The sequence below is a fragment of the Colossoma macropomum genome, unplaced genomic scaffold (genome assembly GCF_904425465.1).
Source record: "Colossoma macropomum unplaced genomic scaffold, Colossoma_macropomum, whole genome shotgun sequence".
NCBI lineage: Eukaryota > Metazoa > Chordata > Actinopteri > Characiformes > Serrasalmidae > Colossoma > Colossoma macropomum.
The window spans coordinates 22,534,313-22,546,312 of record NW_023494791.1 but is presented as its reverse complement, the minus strand read 5'-3'; the positions used below and the strand labels follow the sequence as shown (position 1 = coordinate 22,546,312).

The 12,000-nt window shown below is 38.7% G+C and overlaps 1 protein-coding gene across 5 annotated transcripts in view; it reads left to right on the top strand.

Moving 5' to 3' along the window:
• LOC118810578 (sorbin and SH3 domain-containing protein 1) overlaps nucleotides 1-12,000 on the top strand; it is a 52,199-nt gene that overhangs the window by 16,053 nt on the left and 24,146 nt on the right. For 4 of the 5 annotated variants that reach the window (XM_036574438.1, XM_036574434.1, XM_036574439.1 and 1 more), the window contains 9 exons: nucleotides 320-435; nucleotides 833-980; nucleotides 2,141-2,313; nucleotides 3,553-3,613; nucleotides 3,758-3,832; nucleotides 5,690-5,716; nucleotides 6,731-6,833; nucleotides 7,197-7,311; nucleotides 9,052-9,129. In XM_036574438.1, the coding sequence (XP_036430331.1) occupies nucleotides 320-435; nucleotides 833-980; nucleotides 2,141-2,313; nucleotides 3,553-3,613; nucleotides 3,758-3,832; nucleotides 5,690-5,716; nucleotides 6,731-6,833; nucleotides 7,197-7,311; nucleotides 9,052-9,129 (896 nt within the window). The remainder of the gene's footprint in view (nucleotides 1-319; nucleotides 436-832; nucleotides 981-2,140; nucleotides 2,314-3,552; nucleotides 3,614-3,757; nucleotides 3,833-5,689; nucleotides 5,717-6,730; nucleotides 6,834-7,196; nucleotides 7,312-9,051; nucleotides 9,130-12,000) is intronic. The other variant, XM_036574437.1, reaches the window with a different exon arrangement.

Below are 12,000 nucleotides of genomic sequence, written 5' to 3'. Positions count from 1 at the left end.
GTCAATGGTCTCCCTGTTCTGATGACAGAGTTCACAGATTGTGAGAGAATCGTTGTTCCCAGCCACGGGAAATTAGCATCTCTGTGGATGAAGACCTTTTCAGGGAAGTAGTCCATACTGGCAGACGGGACTGGCAATTCGTTTTAATTGAGGATTAACAGTTCTGTTCTGGGGTAGTTTGTGGTTAGCATTGAAAACAAACAGGTTTACTGCCAAGTGGAGGCAGCAGTGTTTCATGTTTATGCCTTGTTAGGTGTAAAGAGGCTCTTGGGAGATTTATGGACTCTTTTAGACTCCAAGCTGTTTGGACTGGTTACAGGTGGGTGGCTTGAGGCGGTCAACGGAGATGCCACAGAAACCAATTTGGCAGAGGAAGAGGTAAAAGGCATCGGAACTGATTTAAATTCAGCGCAGGTCAATAAGGCTCCAAAAGAGGTAAGTCACCCTGCCAAAACATTGTTCTTTTTAGCTGAGTTGTTTCTATACAGATCACTTGGGTACGAGTACTAAACAAGATTTAATGTCAAATAATTATAAGGAAATTACTAGTTATTTTATAAATGTTATCACTGTACTCAGTATATGATATTCTTTGCACATTTGCTTGGCTACATAAATGTTAGAATAAGTTATATTCTGTGTTTTGTGTGGTTTATTTCGTTTTAATTTGAATCAAAGTGCATTTAAATTATTGAAAAAAAGCAATATTTTGTCCTTTGTCTATTTTGTGTGCTTGTAAAATGCAACTGGACAAAAAAAAACCCACAGGAACAGCGTGGAATGTATAGATGTGGTTGTTTATACTTCCCTGATGTTGTAACATTCTATTCAGGTTAAGTGTCCTGAAAGCTTGGATCAGTCTCACCTCTCCTCCAGCTCAGGTCCTCCGAGTGCTCTCATATCATCAGTCAGGGGGTCTTCCTCATACCCACCTACCAGCAGCGTAAATCCAACCATTGTCCTGCTGCAGCACAGCAGAGGTAAAGGCCAGTCTAATCAAAATATACATATATCAGATGTTAGAGATCTGTTGAAAGAAACATAACACAAACAAAGTTTATTGTCAAAATTCATTGTGATATTTGATATGCATATTGATGCTAATTTGTAATTTTGGCGTCCAGTATTCTGATATTTTTGTTAATTACATGGTAACTAATAATAGAGTAGATATACTGTATAATTATTCAAATGGAGCATTGAATCGATATTAAATGAATACAGAATTGCAGATTTGAGTGCCGTGTCATTTGGTATCAGTATCAAATAGTCAAAAACTCACATTTCAAGTACAAAACAGTTTGCCATACATGTCATTGTGAAAGACTTAGAAGGCATATTAAAGACCCAACGGTTAATCAAACCAATAGGAGTCTGGTGCTAAGCTCCAAGGGCCGGATTCATGAAAGCTTTCTTAAGAAAAACTTGTGAAAGTTCTTAAGACAATCACGTAGAAGTTTATAAGAATGTCCTTAAATGCCATTCTTGAATAAAAACTTTAAAAGTTCTTAAATATTCTCTTGAGAAAATCTTAATTATTTTCTTAAGTTTTCTTATCTTGGCTAAGTTGCATTTTACCATGTACCATAAATGACGCGAGATACATTTTGAAATTGTATTGGCTGTTATTTCCATTATTTAGTTTGATCCAATCAGAGGACAGCAAAATGGAGGAAAAACATCAAACCAAGCATTTTAAAAAATTTAGCAAACAAGAACTAGAGGCAATGGTGGAAGAAATAGCCAACAGGAAAAAAGTCCTCATTGGAAAATATGATAAGTGTGGGCTGACGGACAAGGATGGGCAGGAGTAGCAGAGGCGGTGTCCATGATAAATTTAGTTGCTGACCTTGTTAACTCTTACAGCCAAGTGTGACAGGTGACAAGACAAGTGTGAAGCTATTGTAAGGTTAAGAAAACATTTAACATAATATTTTCAAGAATACAACTTGTTCTTAGAATTATGCTTAAGAAAATTAAGAATAAGATAATTCTTAAGTAGTTAGTTGAAGAATGGTAATTTTTTTTTCGTAACTTTTTTCTTAAGAATGTTCTTAAGACACTTTCGTTAATCCAGGTTGGTCTGTATTAGTTGTGATTTCTCACTCTGAGTGTGACAGTGTGCAGTGTTGGTTTGCAGACGCTGCAGCGGAGCAGAGCAGAGTGTGTGATCAGAGCTCCAGTCAGAACCAGGTCAGGCCACAACCTGAAGGCCCTAACAGCCCCTCCGGTCAGATGGAGGGCAAGAGAATGAGGATGACCATGCACTCACCGTGCCCTGTTCCACCGGAGAAGCCTAGAGTCCCTGTACGGGTAAGAGAGAAGAGATCTTTTGCTAACATGTAATGCTTCAATAGGGATGAGTTTTCAGTTCAGGTTTATCAGGCCCTTTGAAGTTATCATAGGCGTGAAGTATTTTTCATAACACACTAGATTTGTTTGTTTGCTTTTTTCCCCCAGTAGCACTTTTTATCGATACATGCTAGACGGCCAGTTTTACAAGTACACTACCCTTCATAAATTTGCAATCACTTGTGATAATAATAGTTTTTTACATCATTCAAAATGTATAGTCACAAAGGTCATCAAAATTTATTCAATTTGTTTTGTTCAATTATTTGTTTGCCTAATTAATTGAATTAAATGATTATAGAATTTTGTAATTATCTGTTGATACTATATCTTGTACAGAAAGGCATTCTGAATGTTAAGGGAAAATTCCACCCATTTTTCAAACTTTCTATATAATTGAATGGTTGGGATAAAAACGAGTCATTCAGATTGGTTTGATGTGAAATGGTTGATTGTAGAGTAACTTACTGACTGAGATTTCTTTGCAGTGGTGGTGATAGAAACCAGGTGTCAACACAAATATAGCCATTTTATTTACTATCCCAAACCTAAACCACCAGTGAACTTTTATGTGTCTTCTGAGTTTTTTATATGTAATGTAAAATAGTGGAAAATCTTGAAAAATAAATTTTCTTTGCGGACTGTTTTACCTCATGGTGCAGTTCATGTATCTTTACACCATGAATGTGCTTTAAGAATGATGTTTTAGGTCAAAATTTAATCTAAACACTATTGTAAATAGTGTCACGGACACTTTAGGCAGGTTATTCATAACCGTTTCTTGTAAGAACTCTGAGAGAGCTTTTAGAGGTGGATACCTGCTGCCTTTCACCACCACTGGGAACAGTTCTGTCTTGGTAAGGTTCTCTAGACCATTTCACATCGAACCACTCTGAATGACTTTGTTTACATCTGAACCATATAATTATGCAGAATTCTTGAAAATTAACGGAATTACCTTTTAATTTTATTATAATTTCATTAGATGTTTTATCAGAACCTTCTTTTATTGTACTGTGCTACTACTTCGTAGTCATACTTTTGTTTTACAAATATGATTTGAAGCTGTATTAATTCCGATTTTTTAAGTGATAGTAGACCTGCTGTGGTGGTTACCTTCAAACACTTAGTGTCCAGTTCAGGTTGTAACCTTGGTACCACCAGGTGTATGTGTGACCCTCATTGCATAATGTTTTACAGAACACAGAGAAGTCCAAGGACTGGTACAAAAACATGTTCAAACAAATCCACAGAGTCCCAGGTAAATAGCTCTTCCCATGACCATGACTGCTGCTTTTTTATGTACCGTTGTGTATTGAGTGAGATCAGATTTGTGCTGCATCTGTTTCTTTGTGTGCATTCATGCTGTTCAGTGTGTGTTCTGTCTGTCATCCACCTTATTCAGAGCCTGTTGAGGAAAACCCATACCGTCCCACCTACATATTCCCTGAGAGCAATGACAGGCCACTGAAAACCAGAGGTACCATTAGTTAAAGTCAGCCTCATCTGCTCATTCTAAACTCTCCTTCACATGCACCTTGGTCAGAGCTCACTGCTTTCCAGTTTCAGCCACAGTGCGACTTTTTCAGTTCTGTTGTCTTCCGTTGCATTTGTTCCAGCGCAGAAGTGAGAAGAGCATATTCTAAACCTGCTAGTTTCCTAGTTTCGGGCAATATCAGTAATGATTCGTTGCCATTCACTCAACTTGTACTAGTGGCTTAATTTAAGCAGCCTGTCCTCCTGCCAGTGAATTTATCAGTGCAAATCTATACTTATCAGCACTGATAAACATTGCCTATTGTATTATTTAATGTTTTCTTGCTTTACAGTGTACTGTACACTGTCAGCACTCTGTCCTGAAAAGTCACTGAAATTTGCCACAGAAAAAATTTGGCATTATTGCTCTTGCTAGGCAGAAGGAGGCTAGATGGCGCTGTTGACTTTAAAGTTTGTCTAGTCTGTAGGTCTGAAGTTTTGCATGGCTCCTCCTTGCGGACACAGCCTTTCAAGTCTGATCAAAAACCGATGCTGTATATGGAATCCATTGTGAGTAATGCCCACTCCTGTCAATCAAATGACATTTCAAGCATCAATCAAAACATAAGTCTGTCAAGTTTTAATTACTAAAGACTTCCAAGGAGACTACACTGTATTTAAAAGACATTCATTGATTATTGCTTCCATTCTTAGAGCTCTAATGCACATGGAGTGCTTTAGATGGCTCTGCTTTTAGAGAAGCACTCTGTTAAATTATTGAAACAGTCAGGACAGACCTAATGGATTCAAAGTAACTGTTGCACTCTAAACAAAGTAAAGTAAGTGAACTGAATGTGTATCTGAAATGGCATGCAGTGGTAGGGTATACACTGGTCTGCATTCCTCTGGTGCAGATTTATGATGTGTACAAATCTTGTTTGACTTTACTGATACTTTCTCCCATCTTCACAGCCTTTAAAGGGCTCATATCATCAGTTTAGAAACAGAGAATTAACTCTCCAGCCTGTACAGTCTGTACTTTGAAACTAAGCAACAAAATGGCCTGTTTTGAATTTATTGTTTTTGTAATGTCATGAAATCCATCACACTTCCATACATCTTCCTATTCAGTCTACAGCAGTTTAACTTTGCTCTTTCACAATGAAGTTGCAAGGAATGTTTCAGGAGTGCTTGGACTGCTTTTTGAATAAGATGCAGTACAGGGCTGCCAATCAGCCATATACAGTAACAAAACAGCCAGTTAAAGTCTACAGAATACAGAGAGGTTGGAAAATTGAAAAATGAGTGAATTTAGATTTTTCTGGTTTTGGTAAATAAGCCTACGAAAACATCCACATTAAAAATATACAGTATGAGCCTTTTAAACCAAATAGGGCAAAAGTGCCCAAAGCACTTTCTTATTAACATTAAGGCAAGGCAGTGCTTGTTGCAGACCATCACTGCTGCAGGAGTGCCATCTACTGGTTGGACTGGACTTGAAATACAAGAGCTGCGTCCTGTAGGTGCTGATCAGCTGATAATGACTGCTACATGCCATGCTAATCCATGCAGTTTCCACCTACTGTAAATTAGGTGCACTGAATGTTTCACTGTACTTAGAATTCTGCATATGATTGAGCTTTAGTGGGTGTGTGAGATGTCTCTTCCAGGCCTGTTAACAAATAATTGTGATATATGGTATCTTTTTTGTGGTGTTAACCTTTTGTAATCACATAAATGAACAATAATCAACACCTTTCTCAGTGTTCCTATTAAAATCACAGCAGCTAATCAGCAGATAATTGAATAGTAGAAGGGAACTGTAGGCAGTGATTCTTATTGATCTTCGTCTCTTTTTCAGATGAAAGCCCTTCACATGGTGTAGATGGTGAGTGTGTTGTGTTTACCTGTGTTATGTAAAATAGCCCAAAGGATGACACATGCAGTCTGGATGGCAGGCTGATGGCCACAGTGGAGAAAGTCATTGCTTAAAGGGCCCATGTCTGTTTTGAATTTTATTTTTTTGTAATGTCACGAAAATTAACATTTACATATATTCACCGGTTCAGCTTACAGGTTAGCCGCACCCGTTCATGTTAACATTAAAAGGAATGTTTCAACCTGTATTGCTTTTTGAATGAGGTACATACACTCTCAGAAAAAAGGTATGAAACTGTCACTGGGGCAGTACCCTCAAGGGTACATCTCAGTACCTTTAGTTAAGGAACGTAACTGTACCATAAGTTGCACTGACTCCACACACCCTGTCTCGTCCCCAGGCTTTTTATTTTATTTTTTCTGTTTTAAAAAATTAGGTTATGAAAAGGTACAAATATTTACTTTTCACCCGGGAAAAGCTTATTTAAGGCACACAATTGGACCTTAAAACACCTGTTGTACCTTTTTGTACATTGTTTGTACTTTGATTAAAAAAATATACCTGCACAGTACATTTATTTCTAACAGTGTATAGGGCAGCCAGTCAGAACATACATTATTTGCATATATCCCTTGTAAAGGTACAGTAACAAAAATGACCAGTTTAATCCTGAGAGATAAACAGAGGTTGGAAAATAGTCATGTAAAAATACATTTTGAATGTTATTAGTACATTAACCCATACACTTTTCTTTATACATTATACTCATGGACAGAACCCAAGGGAAAAAATTAAAATACCAAAAATATAGGGTTTGGGCCCTTTAATGATGTCACTGTCAGCTAATGCCTTTTTACACAGATAAATGTAAATAATACATTTCTTTACAAAGTCTTGGAGTTTGTGTATTGGTTCATTGTGGATTGAGGTTATGTCCCTCAGGTGTTTATTAAAGTTGAGTGTTTTGTTGTGTCGCTTATTTGCTGAGTGTGAGTCCTTTGTTTATTGTGTCTTGTTTTCCAGGGCGAAGTGTTCCACGTTCTAAAAGCGCAGTGGACATGGGCACTTCCCAATCAAGCCGAAGGGTCCCTGTGCCAGCCCGAACGTCTTCCCTGCGGCCAGAGAGGTTTGTCCTTCTAGAGCAAGACCGTTTTCTCTTCTGGAGAAACTTGAATTTTATGCTACCACTCTTACGGGCATAACTTATTGATAAAGACAATAACAGCAAAACAAGTAGAACCATGAACAGACATTGAAAGTATTGATACAAACCATGATGAAGCCGTTACACAGGAACATTTCCATTCTTCATTTGCATGATGTGAAAGTAGCTGTTTTACACTATTAAGCTCCGTTCTCAGAGAAATCAGAGCAATGAAGCCATAAGCCTCAGTGAGGAGGATGCTCAACCAGAACTTGCCCTTGTTGGTTGCCATGGCAACTCTCCTCCTCACACAGGATTGGCTCTCTCTTCTGTGCTTCCCTGCAGGAATGAGTGGGAGCCCCCTGACAAGAAAGTAGACACCAGGAAGTACCGGGCCGAGCCCAGGAGCATATTCGACTACGAGCCGGGGAAGTCTTCCGTCCTGAGGGTGGAGAGACCGGTACGATGCTTCTGTGTCCATGCATGTCTTACGTGTGCTCGACCTGGTGGGGGAGTGTGTGTGCATGCCGTGTGACACTATGAGAGCTGATGTTTTTGCCTGCTTCGCTTACAAGGGCAGCGCACACGGCCGCGTCCACACAGGCTGAGGCCGTTCCCCGGTCCTATCAATAATCTTGTTTGAATGACTCACAACCTTGTCAGCTACAGGGATGTGGTTTATGTTTTGGTAGCCATCTCTAAAAGCCTTAACCCCTTGAACTCTAGGCTTGATATTAATCTTGTTCAGTAACGACCATGAATTATTCAGTAACCACTACGGCCACTAGGGCTGCACAAAATCGTTGTTAATTGTAATCTCATGAGCCTTTGCAATATTGATATTGTAGAGACCGGCAATATGTAAATTAGCTTAGCCATTTACAAAAGTATTTAATAATTGCAGTGAGAATTTTGACCAGTCACAGTGCTTTTGAGGAATCAAGGAATTTAGGTAAAATACTACAAGGCAGGTTTTAACCATGTTACACTGAGTGTTCATAATTTATATTTTTATTATTATTGCAATACAAAATTTTGTTATTATTATGTAGCCTTGATTTGTAGCCACAAAAGTGAGAAATTGAAGTCTGGACTTTTCTACAAGTCCTTTAGAGTTGAAGGGGTTAATTGCCTCCAGTGGGTTATATGAAGAAGTCAAATAAGATTCATGCATCTTTATTTTTCATGTGTTTTGTTCAGATCTGCACAAACCACTGTGGCTTTTCCCAACAAACCTCATTCTGTGTTTAAGAAAGGATTCTGCAGACGTAAAAATGACACTTTATTCAGCGCTGAGGGAAATAATGAATAAATAATGCAGAGGAGGCGTAGTAGGGGAGTCAGCTTTCTGTGAAAACGAGCACCTCCCTCCCTGAGCTTGCCAGGGCTTTTGTGCGTGTTTTTAGGCTGTTCTTTCTGCCATTCAGGCCTTTGCAAGCATGACTCAGAGTGCGAATGGATGTTATTATGTAATACCTCTGATGACATAGAGCTGCAATAAGAGTTTCTTTCTGGAGATGGTACAAAACAGCTCTGAGTCTCTTCATTCACAGTGCTCACATTAGAGGCAGAGAAAGAGCCTTTGAGGTTCTTTAGTATCTAATTATCATGAAGGTAATTATAATGGCCTCTGGTCAGCTCCTATCTAGGGCAAAACACAATCTTTTCTGTTTTCTTTAATAATGTAGCTCTGCAGAACAGCATAGAAAAGTGTTGCACTAAAAGTGCCATAAAACAGTGTATTTTAATTAAAGAAGCAACACCAAAAAAAGAGCTTTGTGAGAGCAGATGTATGCTTAGTAGAGAGCAGATGTATGCTTAGTACCTATATCTTTCTAATTGCTTACATAGTGTAAACTCCATGAGGAGTTTTCAAAGGGCCTCTTTCCGTCACTACTGTATTGTCTAAAGAAGCAGTTAATTTCCTGTTTCCTGTTCTCATGGCTGCTGACAGAAGCCAGACATTCAAACATGAAGTTATCAAGCAGAAACCTAATCCAATTTAGCATTAGCTGTGTTAGCCTCATCTTCTTAGAAACCTTCTACCTGGTGTGATATATAAAGATCCCAAGAAATAGGATCTTTCACAAGTGTCTCAGTGTATCATTCAGTCTCATGATCTTTGTATTTCTGAACTGTCCTCTTTCTCTTTCTCTTTCTTTGTCTTCCATTCCTTGTGGCCATGCCTTTGTAAACTCAGGACTTAAGCCCCGAAGATGTAGATTTAGAGAATGAACCATGGTATAGATTCTTTTCAGAGATGGAGTTTGGCAAAGCGGTAAGTTGTCCAAGTTAAAGTGACCTATATTTGAGAAAATGCATGTCATACCTTTTTAATTTGGCACCCTAAACATTCCTGCGTCTGCCTGGGAGGACAGCCTCTGCCTCTACCTCTATTTCAGCTTCACCCCATCACCAGAATTCCTCATTTCCTCAGCCCTGTCTCGTCCATGTTGCCTGATGTTATCTCTCACTCTCGAGGCTGAGACATTTTGCACAGTTTGTGGAATTAAGAGGTGTGGTTTTATCAAGAATGAAAATTTGTAGGGTGAAGGTTTAGTAAAAAATGCCAGGAAATAGTGGAAATACCTATTGGTGATCTTGGGAAATTCTGTTTAGCTCTATGATAAAAATGTCTGTTGTTAAAAATTGAGACCACCTCCTCCACGTTTTCATACAAACATCTAAACAAGGGTCCTCAAACTCCAGTCCTGGAAGGCCTCATTGGTTGGTTCAGATCATGTTAGAGCAGGGAAAACCCTGCAGAGTTTGGTGTTTAATCCGCTGTAACACAGCCCAAATTAACTTTTAAAGGAGTTGGTAATTAGCTGGTAAGTTGAATCACATGTGCTAAATCAGGGAGCACACTGTGGCTTTTCAGGATTTCAGTTTCAGACTGTACCTTCTCTCTTTTTTACTTTTCCTCTCCCCTCCATTTCATTGTCTTGTCTAGTCGTATTTGGCATCACATTACAGACTTCATTCTTCTATGTATTTTACAATGTAAAGCAGTTTTCTATTTCTGCCAACTCTCTAGAGCAGTTTTGTTTTCTGATGTGACATAAGAACATCAGCGTGAAGGTTGGAGACAAGAGAACCATGTGTCTGGAATCTTTACCTTTACAGTTGTGTTGGATTTGGTGTGCCGTGTGCTATTCTCTATATAATAACACTGTAATGTAATTATTAGTTTCTAGTATGCACTGTTAACTTTCATCTGTCCTTGAAGGCAGATGCAGGTAAACTTTCAGGCCCACCAAAAGCATGTTTGGCATTTGAAGTCAGTGCATATGATGCAGGAGGAACGGCTGTCATTATGCAATCAGCGGCAGTGTGCCTGTGCAGTGTTGTCAGCAACTCAGCACCTGTGAGTAAATAGCAAACTGATTTGCACTTCTGCTCAAGGACACAGTATCCCCCAAACTGATCAGGTCAGTGCAATTTTTGCTAAGGGAGGTTCTATTTACACACTGAGGAAAAACAATAAAGATTTTTGCATTATGTTTTTGTACTCAGAAATGTCTTAAAGTGAGCGTTTGGCAAAAAATCTAATGCTCCAAATGTAGTGACAGATATTTTAATGTCAGGTGACTCCTTGCTTAGGGGAAAGGGCCTTGTTTGTGTGTAGTGTGTATGTGTTTGTGTATAGAGAAGGGTTTATTTGAGGCTACTGTAGACTGACCCTTCACAGAGTACTGTAACCCCCCCTCCGCCCTGCAATGGTGTGCAACCTGAGGCCACTCGTCATGTTTATCATCATCTGGTATGCCACCTCCATTATAGATGGAGGCTCCTTTTTTTCCTATCTAGATGTTTATACCTATTTTAGATCTCAATGACAGATGACAGAGGGAAGACATGGTCTTCTGTCAAAGCAGCAGTTTATTTCATAGAGAAGTATAGAAAAGGAAAAACATGTGACATTATTTGGTGTCTGAAGTTTGCTTCTTTTGTTATTTGCTCTCAAGCTATGAGGTTAATGTAGTATTTAGTAAGTAATTAGTAAGGGTCTTATTTAAGACTTCAATGATGATATAAAATCAGAACACTATTGTTATATAATTGCTTTTCAAAAATTATTGTCATTGGATACGTTTAGATTTTACCTATTTTTTACCTAATCGATACTTGTTGATGCATGTATTGTATTATGGAACAGCAGAATGTTGAGGTGTCTCTGGGTTATTGTGCTAAAATGTGTGCATTTTCATTTAACTGCATTTGTAACCCTATCAGAATAAATGTTTTGTTTCTCTGTAATGCTAATCCAGATAGTCCCAACTTCTTAATTTTATAAGCGTTTATGCATCTGCAACAGTACCAGCACTGGCAGATATGTACATGAAACATAGAAGATGTCAGCGTCAGCCCGAAATTCCCATATTGGTGCATCCCTAAATAGAAGCACAGTTGTATACACAAAAGGTGTGGACAAAATTGAGGCTTCAGAGGTGGTTGATACTACTGTACATAGCTATGCAATGTACTACAGTATATCAGTGTGTGTTGTCAGAAACCACACAAGCAGCTCTAATTGAGATTGACAGTTTGGGGCATTTAATTTATGAATCAGGCATACACAGTGCTATAAGACACTGTTATGTGTAAGGTACAATAATATTATAGCATCAGTGCAAATTTCAGATGCAAACTTCAGATGCCAAACATGACTTGCATGGGATGAATGGCTGAATGATGCCTTGAGCAACTGGACAGAACATTTTCTTCTTATATGCTCAGATAGTTGGTATTTAGCTCCGCTCTAATGTCAGTAAGTAGTCATGAGTAATTGCAGGCCTGAGTCAGTGTCCAACCTTCAGTATGATGTCAGAATCAGTGTCTCATTCCTCCCCAGAGCATGTGCTATGGTGGGAGCTTGTGAAGTTTTCCCTGCAGCGCACACAGTCAGTGACATCATTAGCAAGTCTATACCAAATTAGTCCCACATTACGAGGGTTAGAGTCAGACTTTTTTAAGGTATCACACAACGATATGACAAAAGGAGGCACTTCAGCAGCTGTAAAATTTCATCACAAATTCTGATACTTTTTCAGTAACAGTTTCATACAAATGAATTATTCCAGACCAATGAAGCTGTGTTTTCTGATCCTGTCCCTACACTGCCCATTTTAGCGTTTGCTCTGCTCTA